Raw genomic sequence first — 25,334 nt, 5'->3', positions numbered from 1 at the left:
AATTTTAATCATAACAAATTGTACCAAGAACAATGGGTTTTGGGTGGATCTTCACTGTGTCGCTGCCTTCAAATAGCATACTCTCATAATATGCAAGTTACTGTAATTCTTTTGCCACGAATATGATGTTTCTCATTATTTTATTGGAACGAATCACAAAGTTAACAACAGGTTTTCCAGAGATTCTCAATTTGCTGGCGCTCAGAAACGGCATATATAGGTATAGGCTTGAAATGAATGCCAATATGGCGCCTCACAACTCTGTGCTGAAGGCAGATGGCGTGCATGTGACGTTGGTGGCGTTGTGCCATCTCATTGGTCAACGCTCAGACGCACGTTCAGAATATCTGACTTGCTAGATATTGCTCTGCACGTCCGGAAAGACTCCCGAACGTGGTATTCCACGCTATGACGTCAGAAGCTCGGCACGCTCAACATTCTACGTTCTGATTCACGGACCATGTGCCGACAGCTTAATTCCGCAAGCTCCGCCGCGGGAAACAAAAACTTCACACACTGAATCCAGACACGCAGCTATTGACATTCCATTCCAAATGTGCCATCGATTACTGTTTTGTTAATTTTCTTGCACTTACGGTTATGTTTTAGTGTTTTGTCATGCGGAAAGGTTTCGATTTATAGATGTGATGTTAATTTTAAACTTTTATTCTGGTTTTTACACAAAAGTGTGTTATTTACTTTGCCAGGCTAGGAGATTCCCGTTATCTACATCTACATATATTCTCCGCTAGCCGCCACGCGGTGTTTGGCAGAGGGCACAATTCGCGCTAAAGTCAAATTCCCCCCCCCCCCCCCCCCCCCCGCCCCACTGTTCCACTCGTGGATCGCTCGAGGGAAAACACTGTCTGAATGCCTCAGTACGAACTCTAATTTACCTTATCTTTGAACGGTGATCATTGCGCGATTTGAAAGTTGGTGGTAATAATATTTGCGCTACATCCTCGGTGAAGATCGGATTTCTGAATTTAGTGAGCAGCCCCTTCCGTTTAGCGCGCCGTCTATCTGCAAGTGTGTCCCATTTCAAACTTTCTATGACATTTGTAACGTTCTCGCGATGGTACCAGTCACGAATCTTGCCGCTCTTCTTTGGACCTTCTCAATCTCTTGAATCAGACCCAGCTGGTAAGGGTCCCATACAGACGAACAATACTCTAAGACTGGACGAACTAACGTATTGTAAGCTATTTCCTTTGCTGAAGGACTGCATTGCTTCAATATTCTACCAATAAACCGCAATCTAGAGTTTGCCTTACACGTTGCTTGTGTAATCTGATCATTCCATTTGAGATCATTTCGAATAGTCACACTCAGATACTTGACGGATGTTACCGCTTCCAAAGAGTGGGCATTTATTTGGTGTACTCTTACATTAATGGGGATTTTCGCTTTGTTATTCGCAGTAGGTTACACTTACTAATATTGAGTGATAACTGCCAATCATTACACCACGCATTTATTTTCTGCAAATCCTCATTGATTTGTTCACAATTTTCGTGTGATACTACTTTCCAGTAGACAACAGCATCATTGGCAAACAGCCTAACTCCGCTGTCAATAACATCAACCATACCGTTTATGTAAATCGTAAAAAGCAGCGGACCTATTACGCTGCCCTGGGTCACACCTGATGTTACGCTTGTTTCCGTTGAAGTCTCCCCATTCAGGACGACATACTGCTCTTTGTCTGTTAGAAAACTTTCTCTCCAACCGCATATGTCATCGGACAGACCATAAGTGCACACTTTTTGAAGCAAGCGACAGTGCGGAACTGAGTCGAACGCCTTTTGAAAGTCGAGGAATATGGCATCAACCTGCGAGCCGGTATCTAGAGCCTATTGTATATCATGCACAAAGAGGGCCAACTGTGTCTCGCATGACCATTGTTTCCTAAAACCGTGCTGGTTTCTGCAGATGAGCTTCTCAGAGTCTAGAAAGACCATTATGTCTGAATACAAAATGTGTTCCATGATTCTATAACAAATCGATGTCAGTGAAACTGGCCGGTAATTATGTGCGTCCGATTTTTTCTACCCTTTTTATAGATTGCTATGACCTGGGCCTTCTTCCAGTCCCGTGGAAGTTTCCGCTAATCCACTGATCTCTGATAGATGATGGATAAGAATGATGCTATATTTGTAGCATAGTTAACATATAATCTTACAGGGATACCGCCTGGGCCAGATGCCTTCCTGGCGTCTAAGGATCTTAAGTGTTTTACAATCCCAGATACACTAAACACTATCTCAGCCATCCTTGCGTTTGTTCGATAATTCAAAGAGGGAATGGTGCTGCGTTCCTCTTCCGTAAACGAGTTTTTGAAAGCTAGGTTTAGAATATCGGCCTTCTGTTTATCATCACCAGTTACATTACCTGTAATGTCAGCAAGAGAAGGTATTGAATTATTTATAGCGTTCATAGATTTTACGTACGACCAAAACTTTTGGGGCTATTTTTAGAATCTGCAGATAAAATATTTCTTTCAAATTCGTTAAAAGAATCTCTCACTGTCCTTCTGACAGCTGCTTTCATTTCGCATAATTTCTGTTTGTCAGCGGGGCAGTGACTACGTTTAAAACGACTGTGCAAATTTCTCTGCTTTCTCAGTAACTTCCTAATATGTTTGTTGTACCAAGGTGGATCCTTTCCCTCCCCATATTTTTGCTAGGCACATATGTCTCTAGCACGTGCTGGACAATACCTTTAAATTCCGACCAAAGATGCTCAATATCTTCGTGTCCCGAGGTGTATGCTTAGAGCTGACTATGAAGATCTTTATTAATGACACTTTTATTTGCTTTCCCCAACAAGAAAACTCTACGCTGTTTCTTTGGTTTTTTTGCAACTTCCACTGACATAGAAGCCACAACGACATTATGGTCGTTAATACCTTCTTCTAGTTTAACTTCCTCAAAAAGATCAGGTCTGTTTGTCGCCAAGATATCTAATATGTTTCTACCTCGAGTTGGTTTTCTAACCATTGCTCAAGGTTATATGTTGAGAGCGCCACTAGAATAACTTCACACGAATCTTTGCTTCTGTCCCCTGTGAAAAACGTGTAATTTTCCCAGTCAGTGGATGCCAGATTAAAATCTCCACCTATAACAAATGGATAATTTGGATATTTATTTCCTATGTACTCAAGACTTTCCTTGAAACGTTCTGTGCCGACAGTGGCGGCCACGCGGTTCTAGGCGCTGCAGTCCGGAACCGCGCGACTGCTACAGTCGCAGGTTCGAATCCTGCCTCGGGCGTGGATGTGTGTGATGTCTTTAGGTTAGTTAGGTTTAAGTAGTTCTAAGTTCTAGGAGACTGATAACCGCAGATGTTAAGTCCCATAGTGCTCCGAGCCATTTGAAACGTTCTGCGACGTTTGTTGCGGATGCTGGTGGTCTTTAAAAACATCCTAATACAATGGTCAATCTTTGTCTGATTGACACCTTTATACAGACTTTCACAGTCCGACCCAGTATCGATCTCAACTGCGTTTAAATAGCTTTTAACTGCAATGAACACACCACCTCCCATAGCACCAGTCCTATCCTTTCTAAACATTGTCCAATCCGAATTCAAAATTTCGCTGCTTTTTATGTCTGATTTCTACCAGCTTTCGGTACCTATTAGAATATTGACATTGCTACTGTTTATTTTGGAGAGTAACTCGGGGACTTTGCTACAGACACTTCGACAATTTACTAACATGATATTAAGCATATTTAAATCCTTTGGAATGATCTGTTTAGGCGAACTAACAATTTTTATAGTTGGCACACCCACATCAGTGGCATGAACTGGTAATTTTTCAGGCCAACGGTTTGTTTCCCTTGGGCAGTAACCTAATCTAAAGAAACCCCATGTGCGCGCCACATGTACTGTGCTACCCATGTAGCTGCTTCCTGTGTGTAGTGCACCCCTGATCTATTGAGGGGCGTCCTACAATCTTCCACCCCATAGCGTAGGTCGAGGAATCTACAACCATTTTCGTCACAGTCGACGTAGCCTCTGGTTTAGATTCTCCACTCGACTCCAAACCAGAGGACTCCGGTCCACCCTGGGTATGATGCTGCAGATCGTCGGCTTCCACTTCTCGAGAGATGGAGGCCGCCTTCGCCAATTTAGCCAGCTGTTGAAAGGAGCCAAAGATTTCCTCGGAACCCAGACGACAGGCATCGTTGGTGCCGACATGTGCAACAATCTGCAGCTGGCTGCACCCCGCACGCTCTTTACAAGTTTCATGTGGATTTTAAGTACGGATCTAATTCCACAAATTGTATGTCAGTTCATGTTTTATTGTCAGGCGCTGATTTTGCCACATGAAGTAATTTTAATTAATGGCTACTAAGCATACTGCATTTTAACTGTTAAATTTACGGTACTGGTTACTCATGTACCCTAGCTACTGTGGCCTCTGCTGGTCTCTGTTATTTGTATAATATTCGACGCATCCGGGCCTTATAGAGCACTTAGTATGTAGCTAAATATATATGTTTTATTTTTTATTTTGTGGTATGTCTGGCCGGTATGCATGGCTATTAATCATGTGAATATTTTTTTATCTTCCTTATGTATCACTAAGCCTGTTATAAATTGTGCTTCAGCTAAAAGAAGCAAAATCGAAAAAGTGAACGGTCTAAGCTTAAGATGTCCCACATCGAGGGACCTGCACGAACCCAGATGTTGTGGTTGTGAGATCGCGCTGTTCGAATACAAAGCGGAAGATCCATGTTCAAATCTCCCTCGTGTCCCTTTTTTTTCACAAGTTTATGAACTGCCCTCCGGTCACTGACGTTTCTGTTGTCGTTCTGTAGTCTTGGCAATTGTCGTACCATACGCTGGTTATAGAACATCAGTCATGTGGTATGCATATATCACCGTCCCAAGTAAACATGATGAATAGTGAGAGCAGGCGAGATACCGCATAGACCACTCACACTAATGAAAACAACAAATAGGCGGGTAAGATCTGTGTTACAACAAACGAATTCAAGCATCAAAACTTCCAAAGCCGAAAGTAAGACTAAACACATGTGGCACTTGTGTAGAACAAATAGGAGGTACTTACGTCTGGAGGTCCCCTTCTTCCAACGACGTTACAGCACCATGCAGACCCAAGTCTGAATGTAGCGAACAGACACGTCAATAAGCGGACGGAAAGTTCATAATTTTGTGAAAAAAAAATGGGGAACGAGGGAGATTTGAACATGGACATCCCTCTTCGCAGTCCAACAGCGTAACCCCATAACCCCGATATCCTGTCTAGTTAAAATGGTCGATGTTCCACATCTTGAGCTTGGACTGTTCACCGTTTCTGTTTTGCTTCTTTTTTCGTAATTCAGTACACCTTATTCCTGTTCGCATGGTTCATTTGTTCTTAGGTTTTTACGGGCTATCGACTGGGCTATTTTACCACTAAATCTGAGGGGAGTGCGATGGGAAGTTTCCCTCGTTAGCTGCTGGCGACAGTCATTGGTGCCACCAGTGACTGATTCTGTCAACGCTTCAAACTTCACCTGCAGTATTATGGTGAAACTGAGCCGTAACCACGAGACATTGTGTGGTGTGCATACTGTAAGATCTTCGGTACACACGCCATCAGATTATTTGACTTGTCGCTCTAACGAAGTAGGCGAGTGTCAGCAATACGTCTCGTGGTCTTATCGTGGCGTGTTTATATTCTGCCGTTAGGTCAGACGATAGAAATGTCACTTGCACGCTTAGAGTAGCGGATTGACAGTCACCAACTTTAAACAGAACTTGATTAATTTTCACACACATTTATTAAAATAATAAAAGGCATAGACATTACGTAACTTGATTCTGGATGCTGTTTACAATTGACAATCTGAAGTTCCTTTGGTCTTGGTACGTTAATCTTATTCTCACATATCTCTGATACTTGACAAAGTGTCTATTCATTTATCTTCATGGCTATGTACAGGATTATGGTAATCTTATTAGGCGCAGACTGAAACTTGACTATAGACTGGTGCAGACAAATGCAGACTGAGAAATCGAAGGTCTGTACACTCGTTATAATACCTCGCGCGTTCAGGTATCACTGCGCGAGTGTGATCCGCAAGGAGAAAAGGTTCTACGTTAGCAGCAATTTCATAGGCTGCGTTACATATTAATACACGGATCGGCGGAAGCAGAATTTGGTCCGTCTCTAAGGCAGCGCCATCTCGTAGTGTGGAGACCGACGAGCGTTGCGCCTGCGCTGTTGTGCTTAGCAGGGCGCGCTCTTGTGGGAAAGCTGTGTACGCGCTGACTACGCGGAACTATGTACACAACACATTGTGTAGGGATATACAGTATTTCACAGTTATTCGGTTACTTCTAGCTTCTTTCCGAAGGCGTGCATTTTAACGCCAATGAACAGTCTGCTTTCAACTCTAACCACAGGTGCGACTTCTTTCCATTCTGTAATACTATCCTTTTTCAATTAACATTGCGACAACCACTGGCGCTTCGAAGTTGCAATTAAAGTAACTGCGCGATTATTAACATCCCCCCCCCCCCCACGACCCATACTTCAAATATCTACACCTACATGGATACTCTGCAAAACACATTCAAGTACCTGGCAGAGGGTTCATCAAACCACCTTCACAATTCTCTATTATTCTAATCTCGTATAGCGCGCAGAAAGAACGAACACCTATATCTTTCCACATGAACTCTGATTTCCCTTATTTTATCGTGGTGATCGTTTCTCCCTATGTAGGTCGGCGTCAACAAAATATTTTCGCATTCGAAGGCGAAAGCTGGTGATGGGAATTTCGTGTAAAGTTTCCGTCGCAACGAAAAACGCCTTCGTTTTAATGATGTCCAGACCAAATCCTCTATCATTTCTGTGACACTCTCTACCATATTTAGCAATAATACAAAACGTGCTGCCCTTCTTTGAACTTTTTCGATATACTCCATTAGCCCCATCTTGTAAGGATCCCACACAGCGCAGCAGTATTCTAAAAGAGGACGGACAAGAGCAGTGTAGGCAGTCTCCTCAGTAGATCTGTTACATTTTCCTAGTGTCATGCCAATAAAACGCACTCTTTGGTTAACATTTTCTATGTGTTCTTTCCTATTTAAGTTATTCGCAATTGTACTACCTAGGTATTTAGTTGAATTTACGGCTTCTAGATTTGACTGATTTATCGTGTAACCGAAGTTTAACGAGTTCGTTTTAGCACTCATGTGGATGACCTCACACGTTTCGTTATTTAGGGTAAACCACCGCTTTTCGCACCATTCAGATATTTTTTCTAAATCGTTTTGCAGTTTGTTTTGATCTTCTGATGACTATTAGTCGATAAACGACAGAGTCATCTGCAAACAACAGAAGAAGGCTGCTCAGATTGTCTCCCAAATATATAGACAAGGAACAGCAAAGGGCCTATAACACTACCTTGGGGAACGCCAGAAATCACTTCTGTTTTACTCGATGACTTTCCGTCAATTACTACGAACTGTGACCTCTCTGACAGGAAATCACAAGTCCAGTCACATAATTGAGGTGATATTCAATGAGCACGCAATTTCACTACAAGCCGCTTGTGTGGTACAGTGTCAAAAGCCTTCCGGAAATCCAGAAATACGGAATCGATATGAAATCCCTTATCAATAGCATTCAACACTTCATGCGAATAAAGAGCTAGTTGTGTTTCACAGGAACGATGTTTTCTAAACCCATATTCAGTGTGTGCCAAGGCTTTATCATATTAATGTTGCCACTGCACCGCATTTGTTTTATCAATAATTTTATCGGAATCAATCACAGTAATTGTGTAATGTGTCTCATTTGGCTGTCGTTAAGTTTCGCCACTCATGATTTTGGAGGGCAATGTACACTACTGGCCATTAAAATTGCTACACCAAGAAAAAATGCAAATGATAAAAGGGTATTCATTGAACAAATATACTATACTAGAACTGGCATGGGCTTACATTTTCACGCAATTTGGGTGCATAGATCCTGAGAAATCAGTACCCAGAACAACCACCTCTGGCCGCAATAACGGCCTTGATACGATTGGGCATTGAGTCAACAGAGCGTGGATGGCGTGTACAGGTGCAGCCGCCCATGCAGCTTCAACTCGATACCACAGTTCATCAAGAGTAGTGACTGGCGTATTGTGACGGGCCAGTTGCTCGGCCACCATTGACCAGACGATTTCAATTGGTGAGAGATCTGGAGAATGTGCTGGCCAGGGCAGCAGTCGAACATTTTCTGTATCCAGAAAGGCCCGTACAGGACCTCCAACATCCGGTCGTGCATTATCCTGCTGAAATGTAGGGTTTCGCACGGTAGAGCCACGGGTCGTAACATATCTGAAATGTAACGTCCACTGTTCAAAGTGCCGTCAATGCGAACAAGAGGTGACCGATACGTGAAACCCAATGGCACCCCATACCATCACGCCGGGTGATACGCCAGTATGGCCATAACGAATACGCGCTTCCAATGTGCGTTCACCGCGATGTCACCAAACACGTATGCGACCATTCATGATGCTGTAAACAGAACCTGGATTCATCCGAAAAAATGACGTTTTGCCATTCGTGCACCCAGGTTCGTCGTTGAGTACACCATCGCCGGCGCTCCTGTCTGTGATGCAGCGTCAAGGGTAACCGCAGCCATGGTCTCCGAGCTGATAATCCATGCTGCTGCAAACGTCGACGAACTGTCCGTGTAGATGGTTGTTGTCTTGCAAACGTCCCCATCTGTTGACTCAGGGATCGAGACGTGGCTGCACGATCCGTTACAGCCAAGCGGATAAGATGCCTGTCATCTCGACTGCTAGAGATACGAGGCCGTTGGGATCCAGCACGGCGTTCCGTAGTACCTTCCTGAACCCACCGATTCCATATTCTGCTAACAGTCATTGGATCTCGAACAACGAGAGCAGCAATGTCGCGATACGATAAACCGCAATCGCGGTAGGCTACAATCCGACCTTTATCAAAGTCGGAAACGTGATGGTACGTATTTCTCCTCCTTACACGAGGCATCACAACAACGTTTCACCAGGCAACGCCGCTCAACCTGCTGTTTGTGTATGAGAAATCTGTCGGAAACTTTCCTCATGTCAGCACGTTGTCGGTGACGCCACCGGCGCCAACCTTGTGTGAATGCTCTGAATAGCTAATCATTTTCCTATCACAGCATCTTCTTCCTGTCGGTTAAATTTCGCGTCTGTAGCACGTAATCTTCGCGGTGTAGCCATTTTAATGGTCAGTAGTGTAATAGTCTTGCGATACCTTCTAGGCGCACCTTGCAGTTTAAAAACAATACACCTTGTAAATGGAATGCAATCGCCCAGAGTTGACGACAAGAATGCGTACCTGTGCAGGCGCGACAAAATTTTGCCCGAGACTTACCCGTCTGGGGTGCAGGTGGCGGAGGTGCCGGGACGGGTGCCAGCTCCACTTTGCGGTGGCGGACCAGAGTGAAGGAGGCGGCTGGCTGCTGCGTCTGCTGCTGTTGCTGCGGCTGCTGCTGCGTCGCCTCCTGCGGCATCCCGGCGGCGAGCGCGTCGACGCTGCCGGCGCGCCTGGCGCAGCCCGGCGTCGTGGCGCCGCTGGAGCCGTCCTCTGTCAGCGTCAGCGTCACCTCGTCCGGGTCCACCACCGACGCGGACAGCGACACCGCGTCGCTCGCCGCCGCGGCCGCCGCCGCCTGCGCAGAGGGAGGGAGGTCTTCAGCACTCGCTGTGCTCCCCAGCGTGCGCAACGGACTAGGGTGGCTGCTTTCCCTCACTCGCTACTGATCGCTCTACTTCGAGTGTCAACATCTACATCTACATCCAAACTCCGCTAGCCAACTGACGGTGTGTGGCGGAAGGTAACTTGAATACCTCTATCGGTTCTCCCTTCTATTCGAGTCTCGTACAGTTCGTGAAAAAGAGAGATTGTCGGTTTGCCTCTGTGTGGGCTCTAATCTCTCTGATTTTGTGGTATCGGTAGCTACGATCCCACTGCTTAGGCTGGCACTACGACATACACCGACGACACCGCCCTCTACCCAGCGCAGGAGAGCTCTACGAGCATCGCTACAGATTCTCCCCATTTGATCAGGTGCAGCCAGCTAGGACACTTCACTTCAGCATAGCACCTACGTACAAAGTTATGTAATCGTTCATCACCTTGTTTTTGCACCAGTTCAAATGGCTCTGAGCACTATGGGACTCAACATCTGAGGTCATCAGTCCCCTAGAACTTAGAACTACTTAAACCTAACTAACCTAAGGACATCACACACATTCATGCCCGAGGCAGGATTCGAACCTGCGACCGTAGCGGTCGCGAGGTTCCAGACTGTAGCGCCTAGAACCGCTCGGCCACCCTGGCCGGCGAAGACCACAACAACAACAACCATTTTAAACCATTCCTAATGCCTACTCCCAGATAATTTATGGAATTAACTGCTTCCAGTTGCTGACCTGCTATATTGTAGCTCAATGATAAAGGATCTTTCTTTCTATGTATTCGCAGCACATTACACTTGTCTTCATTGAGATTCAATTGCCATTCCCTGCACCATGCGTCAATTCATTGCAGATCCTCCTGCATTTCAGTACAATTTTCCGTTGTTACAACCTCTCGATATACTACAGCATCATCCGCAAAAAGCCTCATGAACTTCCGTTGTTATACACTATATATATATATATATATATATATATATATATATATATATATATATATATATTGTGAACAGCAACGGTCCTACGGCACTCCACTCCCCTGCGGCACACCTGAAATCACTCTTACTTCGGAAGACTTCTCTCCATTGAGAATGACCTGCTGCGTTCTGTTATCTGGAACTCTTCAGTCCAATCACACAATTGGTCTGATAGTCTTTGTTCATTAAACGGCTGTGGGGAACTGTATTGAACGCCTTGCGGAAGTCAAGAAACGCGGCATCTACCTGGGAACCCGTGTCTATGGCCCTCCGAGTCTCGTGGACAAATAGTGCGAGCTGAGTTTCACACGATCGTCTTTTTCGAAACCCGACATCAGGTTGCGTCGCTCAGCCAATAGTTAAAATGCGGTTACAAGGAATGGCCCACCTTACAAAATAAAAGAATGGAGCATCGTCACTAAGCAACTACCTTTAATACACGGTCCAGTCACATTAATGTGACCACGCCTCGACGTCGACGTGCAATGACCACTCACGGACGGCAGGTGGCAGCACTGGCAGTCGAGTTTATGTAAAGAGTACTGGTGGTACGCGGAAAAACAGTGTAATCATGTTGTGTGGAAATGGAGCGGCATCGTCATTGGCTTTCGGGCCAAAGGTGGAAACATTCCCGAAACGTGTAAGTTTATGAACTGCTCGCGTGCCGCCATGGTTGAAGTATACCGTGCATGGCGCTATCCAAAACCGGCGCTGAGGCAACTCTAGTGCATCACAGGCCACAGAAGATAGGGGCGAACTATTGCTTTGGAGATGTGTGAGGCGACGCCAGCAACACCACCACGGCTCAGTGTGTACAGGCGAATAGACATGCAACTGTCTAGCAACTGACCACCCAGATGAACGAAGGGGCTACCAACAGTGTCTCCCCAGTGATTGGTCAGCTAACGTTGCTGCGTATGAGCCCCCGCAGCAGGTGTCTGGTTCATGCACCCACTCTGACTGCCCTTCATTGGCGACGAAGGCTCCACTTGCACGCCAGCACCCCAACTGGACGTTCACTGAGTGGCGACATGTGGCCTTTCCCGATGAGTCACCTTGTATGTCCATCGGGCAGATGGCCATTGGCATGTACTGTATGGAAACGTCTGAAAGTTAACACCCTGTAACGAGGAAGGAGCTTTATGGTCTGGGGAATGTTTTTGTGGCACTCCCTTGGTGATCTCGTCATTCTGCAAGGCACGATGGCTCAACACGCATATGCACCTCTCCTTGGGGGATCATGTCCACCCCTAAATGCAGTTTGTTTTTCCTCCGCACGGCGGTGTCTACCTACACAACAATGCAACGTGTCACACTGTTCGCAGTATACGTTCGTCGTTCGAAGAGCACCAGGAGGAATTTACCGTGCTCCCCTGACCACTGAACTCCCCGCCTTTAAACTCAATCGAGAATCAGTGGGGCCATCTCGATCATGCTGTTCCCAAGGACCCTCAACCGAGAAACCTAGCTCTGTATCCCCGTCGCTATGTTTCAACACCTCACTGATTCTCCTCCTGCACGTCTTGTGGCAGTCAGCGATACTAGATGTGATTTTTCAGGTTTTTGACAGGCGGTCATAGTAGTGTGACTGGACAGTGTAGTATTTTGGTGCTCGAGATCCACCATCAAAATAATTTTTTTTAACGACGTCAACTTCCCGCGGTCCACTGCTGTAACGTTTTATTTTCCTATACACTACTGCAGGCTCGACAGTTACGCAGTCCGCACATGGAGCTACTGAAAAGGAACGCAACTGGCAGGCGATTTAAATAAACAACTGGTTACCGATTTGCTGGAAGCACCGCAGACGGCACAACTCAGAAATGAGAAATGCAGCAGCCGCGTGCGAGCGCGGAGTAAAGGGAGTATCGTTTGTCGCATCCGAGAATCCTTTTGCTACTCTCTGTATGGTGACTACTGATTCAAGCTCACGGGAAGATGTGGTTCAATATTATTATTCCGAGGTGCTATCCAAAATTTTCGGGACATCTGTTGAAAACCTTACCTTTGGACTAATGGTCAGCATCACCCTGGAAGTAGTTCCCATCCGCACGTACACACCGGTCCCAGCGTTTCTGCCTCTGGTCAAACGTTTTCTGGAAGTCCTTTCTTTGAGGGTGTTTATCACCGCCAGCGATGCTTCTTGAATCCTCTCTAGAGTGTCGAACCGACGGCCTTTCAACTTGAGTTTCTGTTTTGGGAATAGCGCGAAGTCGCAAGGTGCCAAAACTGGAGAGTACGCTGGGTGGGGTACAACCTCCGTGTTGTTTTTTTCCAAAAAGGTCCTGATGAGCAAGGACGTGTGATAGGGCGTGTTGTCGTGATGCAGCAACCAGTTCCCTTGACGCCAAAGTTCGGGCCGTCGTCGCTGCACGTTTTCACGGAGCCGTCGCAAACGTCAGAGTAGTAAGTGGAATTCACTGTTTGGTTGGGTGGGAAGAATTCTTTGTGCACAATTCCCTTGGTATCAGAGAAAACGGTGATCATGCTCTTCACTTTGCTCTTCACGTGTCACGCTTTTTTTTTTGGGGGGGGGGGGGGGTCTTTGAGATGCCGGACTCTTCCACTGGGACTATTGTTGCTTTGTCTCTGGGTCATAACCGTAAATCCAGCTCTCGTCGCCGATGATAACACGTGACAAGAGGATTGGATCATCAGATGCGGTCTGGCGAAGGTCCGTGCACACTTCAACACGCTGTACCTTCTGATCGGCAGTCAAGATCCTTGGTACAAATTTGCGGCGACACGTTGCATGCCCAATTCATCAGTCAACATTCGTTGACATGTGCCATATTAAAGGCGCTGCAGTCTGGAACCACAAGACCGCTACGGTCGCAGGTTCGAATCCTGCCTCGGGCATGGATGTTTGTGATGTCCTTAGGTTAGTTAGGTTTAACTAGTTCTACGTTCTAGGGGACTAATGACCTCAGCAGTTGAGTCCCATAGTACTCAGAGCCATTTGAACCATGTGCCATAACCAATAACCACTTCATCTGCAAGGTCTTGAATGGGTCGACGTCGATCCGCACAAACCTATTGTTGAAGTTTGGCAACAATGTCTGGCGTTGTGCAGCTAACGGGCCTTTCAGTGCCAGCATCATCTTCGACGTCTGTACGGCTGGCCCTGAACCGAGCATGCCACTCAAACACACGCGTACAGCTCTGTCCCCCAAACACTTGTTGGATCATTGCAAGAGTCTGCGTAGCACTTCTCCCGAGATTTGCACAGAATGTAGTAAACACACGCTGTTCTGTTCGCGTCGTAAAATCGCTGTATTACGGAAATTACTGTGGACACGCAACATGTCCTCCCAGCTGAATGCCACTCCGCAAACTGACTCATCAGATATGCAGCTCTCGCCACCTAGTGGTGCAAAGATCTGCTTCTCCTACTTTCCAGATGGCAGCACCAGTCCCGAAAAATTTTGTATTCCACCTCGTACTATTATTATTATTATTATTAAGGTGCTAATGAGAAAACTAAGAAAACTCTGATTCATCTGTACATCCAAGGAACCGTAAACTGCAGGCTGTGTAGCAGCCAAGGGCCTGTAAAAGGACGATTAGAAATTCATAGTTTTTTATAGAACGACTAAACAGTCCTACAGTAATTTTCAGCAGTTGATTTCTTCCGTCGTTACGGGGCGTTATTTTTATTCCGAAAAATAAATTTTGAGATTCATATACATGAAAATGTGGTGCTAATGGTCTGCGTTCGTTAAATCATTTCTAAGTGAACACACCTATATTTAGAAGTATCGGAGATCTGGGGCTTCTCTGTCACTTTCTCGCCGTTTTCACCGTTCACTTCCACTTCAGAATGTAATTTTACAGGGCGACACAGGCTGTTAGTCACACAAAAGATTACTGCTTTCTCTGTCAAATCCTCCATACAGTAGCCTGGAAGCTTGTAGTTGAGCGAATTGGGACGCTCATTCAGTTCCCAAAGCTAGTACTGATACCGTGCTTGTTAATTTTATATTAAACCAATGTGTTTCGAGGACTAGGCGCAACTCAGATCGCTTGACAACGCTGACGCCGAGACGCTGGCAACTGGTTGGCAACAGGTCGCAAGCGATTTATTGTTCAGTTGCACTGCAATCGCGCCGTTTGCGAAGCCTATTCAAGTCTATTCCGTAACATGTAACGTTGGAAACATTACATGTAATGCTCAAAGCAATATGTAGGCAAAATTTATCACAAAACAGCCTGGTGGTATATGTAAAATCTGGAATGTGTCTCAAATATTATATTGGAGAGACTGGGTAGACATTCGATACAAGATTTAAGGAACATACTAGGCAACCTCAGCCTCTCTCTTTCAGCCAAGAAAAAGCAAACACGAAATAGGAGATGGCGTACTACTGAGAAACTGTTAGTGCTATCACCTCTCCTTCATACAGTGTAGCGACGTATTTAAGTAAAATCCAAATGAACTGGTACAGGAGACAGTAGTAGGAAACGAAGAACCCCAGGTACCGTCGGACACTGCACTATCTACAAAGGAAGCTACGAAGATCCCTTCTTGAAAGAAACATGGGAAGACAAAATGTTGAGCTTTTTGTAATGCAGACTAAGAACGACAGGAAGTTTCGGAAGATCCTTCGAGCAGAAAAGACTCCCAAAAACCCATTACTTACTTCTCAAGGTATGTCTGGACGTCAACTGTGCAAAGCGGTAACCTTTGCCGTGACGTATGAAACACAGTGTCCTTTAATTCAATAACCATTGAATTTAGCGGAACAGGAAGATGAGTTCACAACAAGCCAACTAGCGGAGCGCACCTGGGTCAACGAATCGCAGGTACAGTCACGTTTAACAACGCCACTGGCAGCGGGGACTGTTTTTCGCAAGCTGAATTATGGAAGGGCGCCTGTACCAGACAAGATTACAAATACACAGCTCTAAGACCTCTCGAGGAAGCCGCTAGTTTTACTGACCCAGATATACAATTCTTGCTTTCTGAACAATTACTTCCCGATTACGTGGATGAGGCTAAAGTAACACCAACTCCAAACAGAGCCATAGACTCACACAAGCGACTAATCACCGTTCCATCGGCTTACACAGCAGTTTGAGCAAAGTTTTTGAACGTTTGATTAAGAAGCAGACTGAAGAACCAATAGCCCTGGATGTAGTGACAGGCCCCTAACAACCTCTGACGCTTGCGGAACATGTGACCAACACTTCAACATGCCACCGATGTTCGACGACTCGACCGCCAATTGGGCATTAAGACAGACTGGAGTAGGGTAAATAAAGTTAAAAATCCAGACACGACGATGAAAATGGCTCTGAGCACTATGGGACTTAACATCTCAGGTCATCAGTCCCCTAGAACTTAGAACTACTTAAACCTAACTAACCTAAGGACATCACACACTACCATGCCCGAGGCAGGATTCGAACCTGCGACCGTAGCGGTCGCGCCGTTCCAGACTGAAGCGCCTAGAACCGCTCGGCCACCAAAGGCCGGCACACGACGATGACAATCTGTTTTAGCAGAAAAACACCGGCTTTGCGAGAGCCTCTTCAATTGCGCGGCAGAAACCTCTCTTGGAGCACAACAGTCCGGTATTTACATGTGTCTCTGGATAGGCAACTGTTATTTCACACGCATATTGAGGCCTCACGGATCATAACCGTAGCAATACCGAAGTAATTTATCTCGGTTTTTATTAGCAGAGAAAAAAATATGGCCTCAAAACTAAGACTATATAAAACAATAACTTAACTCTGGCAGAACAGGCCGTGAAGGCCCAACGGTACCGACCGGCCGCCGTGTCATCCTTAGCCCAGAGGCGTCACTGGATGCGGATGTGGAGGGGCACATGGTCAGCACACCGCTTTCCCGACCGTATGTCAGTTTACGAGACCGGAGCTGCTACTTCTCAATCAAGTAGCTCCTCTGCCTCACAAGGGCTGAGTGGACCCCACTTACCAACAGCGCTCGACAGACCGGATGGTCACCCATCCAAGTGCTAGCCCAGCCCGACAGCGCTTAACTGCGGTGATCTTACGGGAACCGGTGTTACCACTGAAGCAAGACCGTTGGCCTATATAATACAATGCTTTCAAAAAATGCTCTCCGGGAGCTCTGTCTGGAACTCGGCCAGAAAAACGCGCCTACACCGTATACCGGTGACATAAAGCAAAATGAGTAAGGCGGATCTTACGAGGAAATGGACCCTACCGGATAACGAACCTACACTTAGAGATACTGGAAGAGGCAATTCGGAGATGTTCTACACCACTACATCACAAGATCGAAGAGGCCCATGGGACAGTGACGCAGCTGCTACATACCGGCAACTTGGAAACTCAAGTTAGGCACTGATATGAAGTGTCTACGGTTGAGGTGGCGTAAGTTGATCCCCGACAGTTCCTGTGGGCTGGGCGCGGCAGCTTCGCGGGCCTACCTCATCCAATAATGTAATGCAATTTTGTTCGCGTCTCTACGGCAAAGCCTCAGTGTTGTCACAGCTCTGTGGACGGCTATTGCTTTCGCCTGTAGCCGTTAGTGTTTCGCAGCTGAAAGCTGGCAACAGCGGTACCAACTCTCAGGGATACTGTCGGAGATCATCTGCTGCCTTGACTATAGGACACTGGTCAATAAGAAGGTGGTTGTTTTGGGGGAGGAGACCAGACAGCGAGGTCATCGGATTAGGGAAGGACGAGGAAGGAAGTCGGCCGTGCCCTTTCAAAGGAACCATCTCGGCATTTGCCTGGACGTGGGATTGAACCGTCATCCTCCCGAATACGAGTCCAGTGTGCCAACCACTGCGCCACCTCGCTCGGTGGTAAATAACTGAATTTAGTGCAGCGATACAGGTGAGAAGACTACAGACTATAGGTTGACCCTGATGTCCTTTACGAAAGTGGAATAAAAAAAGAACTTAAGTTTTCGTTCATGACACAGTGACGTGGAGGTCATCAGGAGGTGATGGAGCTTCACGCACAGAGAGAGACCACAAAAAATGGCTTTCTTGTCCATCCCCAAATCATCTTTTTTCCCCTGTACATGTCCTTCAGCTTCTTAATGAGTGTACCGTGTTCCGTTTTACCAGAACATCACCGTTTCAAATATGTACAAGGGGCGATCGAAAAGTTTCCGTTTGAGGGCATTGCTGCAGCGTATATGCAGTGAAGCGCAACTCCGATGCGGTTATTAGCTATCAGTAACTCGGGGTACGCTCGGTAAACTAAAGAGAAAACTCAAGCCGGACTGATTTTGAAGGAACAATGTCGACATTGGCGTTAAATGATTTAGGAAAACTGGAAAAAGTCCCAAACTAAGATGGACCCCATACCTCACGAATACGAGCCTACTGTCACTACACCGGCCGGGCTGACCGAGCGGTTCTAGGCGCTCCATTCTGGAACCGCGCGACTGCTACGGTCGCAGGTTCGAATCCTGCCTCGGGCATGGATGTGTGTGATGTCCTTAGGTTAGTTAGGTTTAAGTAGTTCTAAGTTCTAAGGGACTGATGACCTCAGAAGTTAAGTCCCATAGTGCTCAGAGCCATTTGAACCTACTGTCACTACAACAGTTCCTCACGGTGATAAAAATTCGTAGCCAGAACAGCTGGACAGCATAGAATGTCGGTATAGGAAATTTAGTTCAGTGACTTGAGAGGGCACTGACTGGCATCTGACCGATGGATTCATCTCCAGTAAACCTCCTCCTACAACAAAGCAGCTATGCAGCAGTTGGAAGCTGTTTCTCCAACCAGACGGCGACAATTATCAGAACTAATCTACGCTAGCGACGTGACTCACAGCGGTACGTGACACGCCGTCGACGAAGAGGCTGTCTCCTTATGGCGCAGTGAAGCCCATCTGAGTCATGACGCAAGAATGGGGCCTAACAGACGACGATGCGATTGGTGGAAATGACACCTGTAGCACTGGCGTGTGTTCATCTTACTAAATGCCGTCTATCTATTTCTTCTTACCTGATGACAACATAATGTTATTTTACAACTTTCGTCTTACAAGCACCACTTTTAAGTTTTGAGTCCGCTGTGGGCGCAGAACCAACGCCTACCACGTTCAGGGAATGGATCCAGTCCTGCCGTTTAAAGCAGGGAGTGAGTAACATGCATACTTCTGTTCGAAATTGGAAAACACTTTTCTGTCGTAGGTAATAACAAAAAACAACTCTAACTGCCCTGCACGTTGAGATCAAAAGAAAACGAGCCTCTAATGCTTAAATATGGATTAGTGCTGTTGTACCAGTTCGTTTAGCGTTACCCAGGGTGCACCACGAGGTGGCGAACTGCCTCAGACACCAAAATTACTCAAAAAGTTACCCACAAGTTAACATTTTTTGTATTTTTGAATATACTTACAAATTTACTGTCATACTATTTTAATAATTACGCCCGTCTTTAAAAATAGTAATATTTTCTTCAGTTTTGTTTGTACTTCCACGTTTAAGTTTATAGGTGACTAATTTTACACACTGAATCCTTAAAAATTTTTAATCTCTACAGTGAGGAACTGATTAAAAGTTTGGTGTCGATTTCAATATGCTTCAGTACTTCATGAATCTCTGTGTATCTGTGCTGTAGGAGTAGAGCTGACTACTATATTTACTTTCGCAAACATTGGTGGTTCGCAGCCTAATTTTTCCTGTTTAAGTATAGTTCTGCCTAAGTATATGGGGGAACATTTGTAGTTTTTCAGACAGAGGCATAACTGACATTAAGTCAGTCACCAGTCATATGTATACATAGGGATACAGCGTTGACAAACCAAATACACAGGACTGAAACTCGCGGATTTCATTTTTGGAATAGCAGTCACGTGCATATTGTGCAAGTCCCAACGTTTCTATCTTTAACCACAAACTCTGTGTCAGATGAAATGTACATCACTGGATTTTTACCTCAGTCCAGACTTATAGCTTTAAAAAAAGCTTTCCTCAAAGTCCGAGAACGTAGTTGTTGGAGATAATTTCAGGCCTAAGTTATCACATTTACCAACATCTGTTGAAGAGACATGCTGATTATATGTTTTCCCATCGTTCAACAAACAAAAAAGCACTCGAATGTAACGTAAATTAAGAAGCCCATGGATCATATACACCTGGCAGTAAAACTTTTGGCACTTATTCAATGTTCCATCAACATACATTGTGTCACACCAAGTATTCTGAGGTTTTTAGCATGACATGATTAAGATGTTCTTATCAAAATCACTTTTTGTAGCAAGAAATCCGTCCCAGCCGTAGTTTTCACACTTAACGTGTTCTGGATAACACGAACCTCCTCGATATTTGTAAGTAATTTTGGCTGAATTTCTCTCCTAGGTTTGTAAATGGATTTACGAAAGCTGTTGACATCTTTAATAGTTATTTCTTTCGAGTATTCTCCTTTTAGTTAAATATGTATAAGTTTTTATGGTCTTTAACATATATCTTCTGTAGCTTTCCTCTTCACATCATAAACTATTTTCTGCCTCTGAATTTTGTCACCAACTGTTTCTGCAGGGCCAAGACCATCTTACTATCGACCACATCTGTGTCTTCAACAGAAGCAGTTTTATTTAAAGCTTTAGCAATTCTTAACATTGTATGTCCATCGTCTAACAATTTTTGGGACTCACAAGGGCAACCTTTCTGAAGTAGCATTTTCCTTCACACTCTGAGCAGGCAGGGACGGCTCCAAGCTACTATCAGCTGGTAGACTTGTTCGGGGGGCTTGGGTCCTGTTAGCTGCTAAGCCTATTAGGTTACGGTAGACATATGTCCTATCTGCAATCTTTCTTAAACGATTGTAAGGAAACTATTCAAAAAAATATTCTCACACATCTCATAGCTTAATTCGTCAACTTCATGCTCAACTGCCTATCATTTTGTTAATGGTCATAGTTATCGTGATGTTACAGCAAGAAATTCTTAAAGTTTGCAGCACAAAATAGGGTCACTATGAATTTGACTTTGGTGCATGTTAGGTCTTACGTTCCTGTGTACGAACTGTAGCTAACGTATTGAATTATTCTTTAAATTTGAAAGGATATTGCATTTTTTCTCCAACCTCAATGAAATGGACTGCACATAAAGCGCTTCGTCTGAACTTGGGTGCCAGTGAAACAGCCAGAAAAAGATTCTGGTAACATTCCTAGCATCCCATAAATGTTTTGCGTTATCGAACCAAGATTTTGGCAAAAGATGGCATACAAAGAGGAGAGTATTTTGTCATATTAATATGTGAAACTTCCAAATTTAGTGCCTATTCAAGTAAAGAAAGATTTTTTCAATGAAGTTTTAAGAGCCCTAGCTGGTGAAGTGAGAATTTCTATGGGTTTGGAGCAATACATTTGAAGAAATTACATTTTATTTTTATACCGAGAAGGGACATTTTCATAAACTATCGACTTTTGTTTCCCTCAGCTGCAAGTTTAATAATGAACTGTTTCAGGATTCTGTCGCAATTTGAACTGTATTAGATGTTAGTGAGATTATTTTTTGTACGTTGTGCTGTGTTTTGGCAAACGAAGCGGATTTCAACGTGGAAACAAGAGAACTTTGGTATTACTCAAATCTCGTCATTGATAACGTTTCTGTGAAGGAAACAACGTGATTAAGAACTCAGATGAAAATAAATCTCTACTTCCGTTCAGAATCTTATCCCATTGCATTTTAATAGTAATTGATACGGACCGAAACTGGACAAATGAATTTATTTATATTACTCAATGATTTGAGAAATATAAAAACATTTAAATTTGCAGAATCCTATCAACAACCCATCAAGATGTAAAAAGATTATCAATATACACTCCTGGAAATTGAAATAAGAACACCGTGAATTCATTGTCCCAGGAAGGGGAAACTTTATTGACACATTCCTGGGGTCAGATACATCACATGATCACACTGACAGAACCACAGGCACATAGACACAGGCAACAGAGCATGCACAATGTCGGCACTAGTACAGTGTATATCCACCTTTCGCAGCAATGCAGGCTGCTATTCTCCCATGGAGACGATCGTAGAGATGCTGGATGTAGTCCTGTGGAACGGCTTGCCATACCATTTCCACCTGGCGCCTCAGTTGGACCAGCGTTCGTGCTGGACGTGCAGACCGCGTGAGACGACGCTTCATCCAGTCCCAAACATGCTCAATGGGGGACAGATCCGGAGATCTTGCTGGCCAGGGTAGTTGACTTACACCTTCTAGAGCACGTTGGGTGGCACGGGATACATGCGGACGTGCATTGTCCTGTTGGAACAGCAAGTTCCCTTGCCGGTCTAGGAATGGTAGAACGATGGGTTCGATGACGGTTTGGATGTACCGTGCACTATTCAGTGTCCCCTCGACGATCACCAGTGGTGTACGGCCAATGTAGGAGATCGCTCCCCATACTATGATGCCGGGTGTTGGCCCTGTGTGCCTCGGTCGTATGCAGTCCTGATTGTGGCGCTCACCTGCACGGCGCCAAACACGCATACGACCATCATTGGCACCAAGGCAGAAGCGACTCTCATCGCTGAAGACGACACGTCTCCATTCGTCCCTCCATTCACGCCTGTCGCGACACCACTGGAGGCGGGCTGCACGATGTTGGGGCGTGAGCGGAAGACGGCCTAACGGTGTGCGGGACCGTAGCCCAGCTTCATGGAGACGGTTGCGAATGGTCCTCGCCGATACCCCAGGAGCAACAGTGTCCCTAATTTGCTGGGAAGTGGCGGTGCGGTCCCCTACGGCACTGCGTAGGATCCTACGGTCTTGGCGTGCATCCGTGCGTCGCTGCGGTCCGGTCCCAGGTCGACGGGCACGTGCACCTTCCGCCGACCACTGGCGACAACATCGATGTACTGTGGAGACCTCACGCCCCACGTGTTGAGCAATTCGGCGGTACGTCCACCCGGCCTCCCGCATGCCCACTATACGCCCTCGCTCAAAGTCCGTCAACTGCACATACGGTTCACGTCCACGCTGTCGCGGCATGCTACCAGTGTTAAAGACTGCGATGGAGCTCCGTATGCCACGGCAAACTGGCTGACACTGACGGCGGCGGTGCACAAATGCTGCGCAGCTAGCGCCATTCGACGGCCAACACCGCGGTTCCTGGTGTGTCCGCTGTGCCGTGCGTGTGATCATTGCTTGTACAGCCCTCTCGCAGTGTCCGGAGCAAGTATGGTGGGTCTGACACACCGGTGTCAATGTGTTCTTTTTTCCATTTCCAGGAGTGTATTTTATGAACCGAAACATGTTTGTGATGAAAAAGTACAATCTTTCACTCTGTGTATGGTAGGGAGTAGCAGATTCCATACTAGGTTCTGTTTATTGTTTTCGTATTTGTTACGGCGTAAAGTCAAGCGCCGACACGCGCAATCTCCCCGACCCCTCTCCAGGACGACAACGGGACAGCAGTGGTCCCTATGCGGACAGGACATAAGCGCCGCGCCCGAGTGGTCGCGGCCTAGTCGAACAGCAGCCTCAAGCCTATCGACTAGCACAGAAGCGTCAAAGCTCATTACTTCGCTTGAACGTTCTATGTATCAGACTTTGGAATTGTTATAGTGAAGAAACTTGATAATTTCGTATCTCGCCCTTTGCTTGCGACACATCTGTGTAACACAAAGCTAAGTATTGTAATTGCTCATTTTGTAATAAAACTCATTAATACGATTTTTTTGAATGTTTTCTAGCGATGCTAGAAAGCAGGTTTCCTAGACGCCCTATATCGAAAACTAGGCAGGATTTAACAATATTTTTTGGATAGTTCAGATACAGAAATAAACTCCTTTGGTAAGTTTCAGTCCATGTCAGTCATTATTAAAATACACTGGAGTATAAAATTCCACCGAAAGTTCCACAGAATCAGCGATTTATTTATCCCAGACTTCTTATCAAGTATATTATTTGTCAACATCCCTTTTTCTCGATACATACTTACCGTACAGTCATGAATGAGGTATAGTTAGTAAGCTTTTTTTAACCGGATTCTGACATTGCATATTAATTTTGCACTAAAAAGTACTATTGGCGGGAAATTTTGACATAGAAACGACTTAACCATCAATAGGCAAAATGGCATCACGGATGGCCAGCTTCATACCTATATTTCATATGAAGCTAACTTATTAATCATGAATAAGAGACTTCCTTTTCATATTCTCTAATTACAAATGCCATTTTATTTGTTTTAAAGTACTTCTTAACTGAATAATTTCTATACAGCGTTGTTATAGACAATAATTTTGACAACTGTGGTAGTCCATTATCTCTGCCCCTATCCCTTAAAGAAAATGAAAAACAAAAAGTACACAAACATTACAGTCATACGGTGAATATCGTTTACACCCAGGTCTTTTAATGATCTGTAAGGAATTATGTTCAATATTATGTGCATGGAAACGTGTATATAAGGATGAATCATGAATTCACGATTGTTATTTCACAGTGTTCAGTTCATTTTTAAAGATGTTTTCTCTTTATTCCCACAACTAGCCTTATCCCAACGACTACACTTATTCCAAATACCACCATTATATAAAACTATATAAGGGCGAAAGTTTCCCATAGGTCTCCTGATACCCCCTATTTTTCTTCAGTGAAATGTTATGACTGACGGGTTTTCAACTACGAGGGTCGGTCAAAAAGTAATGCCTCCCATTTTTTTTCTACTTAAAGAAATTAAGTTAAGTGAAAAATTTGAATTTGGCGCCATTCCTCAAACCTTCTTCTGCAATCCACTGCAGTAGTAACTTTCTGTGTCAACAGGTGGCAGCACAGCAGAAGTTTGTAAGATGGCCGACATCGATGTTCGTTTGAGACAGCGTTGTGTGATTGAATTCTTGAATGCAGAAGGTGAAACGCCCATACGCATTCATGAAAGACTGAAGAAGGTGTATGGTGTTGTGACAGTGGATGTGAGCACTGTTAGACGATGGGTTCGTCGTTGTAAGGAAGCTGAAGGGCAAACACCGTTGACTGACGAAAAGCGGAGCGGCAGGCCGGTGAGTGCAGTGACTCCACACAACATTCAGCAAGTTGATGACATCATTCGTGGTGACCGTCGGGTGACTGCAGATGAAGTGTGTCGCATTATTTCTCTTAGTAAAGGCAGTGTGATCACGATTATTAAACAATTGGGGTACTCAAAAGTTTGTGCACGGTGGGTTCCAAGAATGTTAACCGATCAGAATAAAGAGGCAAGGAAAACAATAGCCTCCCAACACTTGCAGCGCTTCCGTTTGGAGGGAGATGAGTTTCTGAAAAAAATTGTGACCGGGGACGAAACATGGGTGCATTTTTTTGAACCCGAATCAAAGAGGCAGTCAATGGAGTGGCGTCACACAAGCTCACCGAGGAAGAAAAAATTCAAAACTGTGCGATCGGCAGGGAAAGTTATGGCAACAGTTTTCTAGGATACAGAGGGTGTGATTCTGGTTGATTTTTTGGAGCAGGGATGCACAATAAATTCTGTTCAATACGTCACAACCCTCAACAAACTTAAAGCACGTCTTCAGCGAGTTCGCCCAACAAAATCAATGGCAGATGTTCTTCTTTTGCATGACAATGCAAGACCACACACCAGTCGTCACACCTCTGACGAGATTGTCAAAATTGGATGGGAAGTTTTGCCTCATCCCCCATACAGCCCTGACCTGGCA

At 45.2% G+C, this 25,334-nt stretch overlaps 1 protein-coding gene and 1 pseudogene across 2 annotated transcripts in view; both read right to left on the bottom strand.

Annotated features, from left to right (window-relative positions):
• Nucleotides 1–25,334, bottom strand: part of LOC124802507 (formin-2-like) — a 277,071-nt gene that overhangs the window by 240,039 nt on the left and 11,698 nt on the right. The window contains exons 2-3 of one of the 2 annotated variants that reach the window (XM_047263338.1): nt 9,398–9,697; nt 831–838 (exon numbers count right to left, since the gene is read on the bottom strand). In XM_047263338.1, coding sequence (XP_047119294.1) covers nt 831–838; nt 9,398–9,697 — 308 coding nt within the window. The remainder of the gene's footprint in view (nt 1–830; nt 839–9,397; nt 9,698–25,334) is intronic. The other variant, XM_047263337.1, reaches the window with a different exon arrangement.
• On the bottom strand, nt 16,641–16,758 carry LOC124803929 (annotated as a pseudogene).

This window comes from Schistocerca piceifrons, chromosome 6 (genome assembly GCF_021461385.2).
Source record: "Schistocerca piceifrons isolate TAMUIC-IGC-003096 chromosome 6, iqSchPice1.1, whole genome shotgun sequence".
Classification (NCBI taxonomy): Eukaryota; Metazoa; Arthropoda; class Insecta; order Orthoptera; family Acrididae; genus Schistocerca; species Schistocerca piceifrons.
This window is presented reverse-complemented; position numbering and strand designations above follow the sequence as displayed.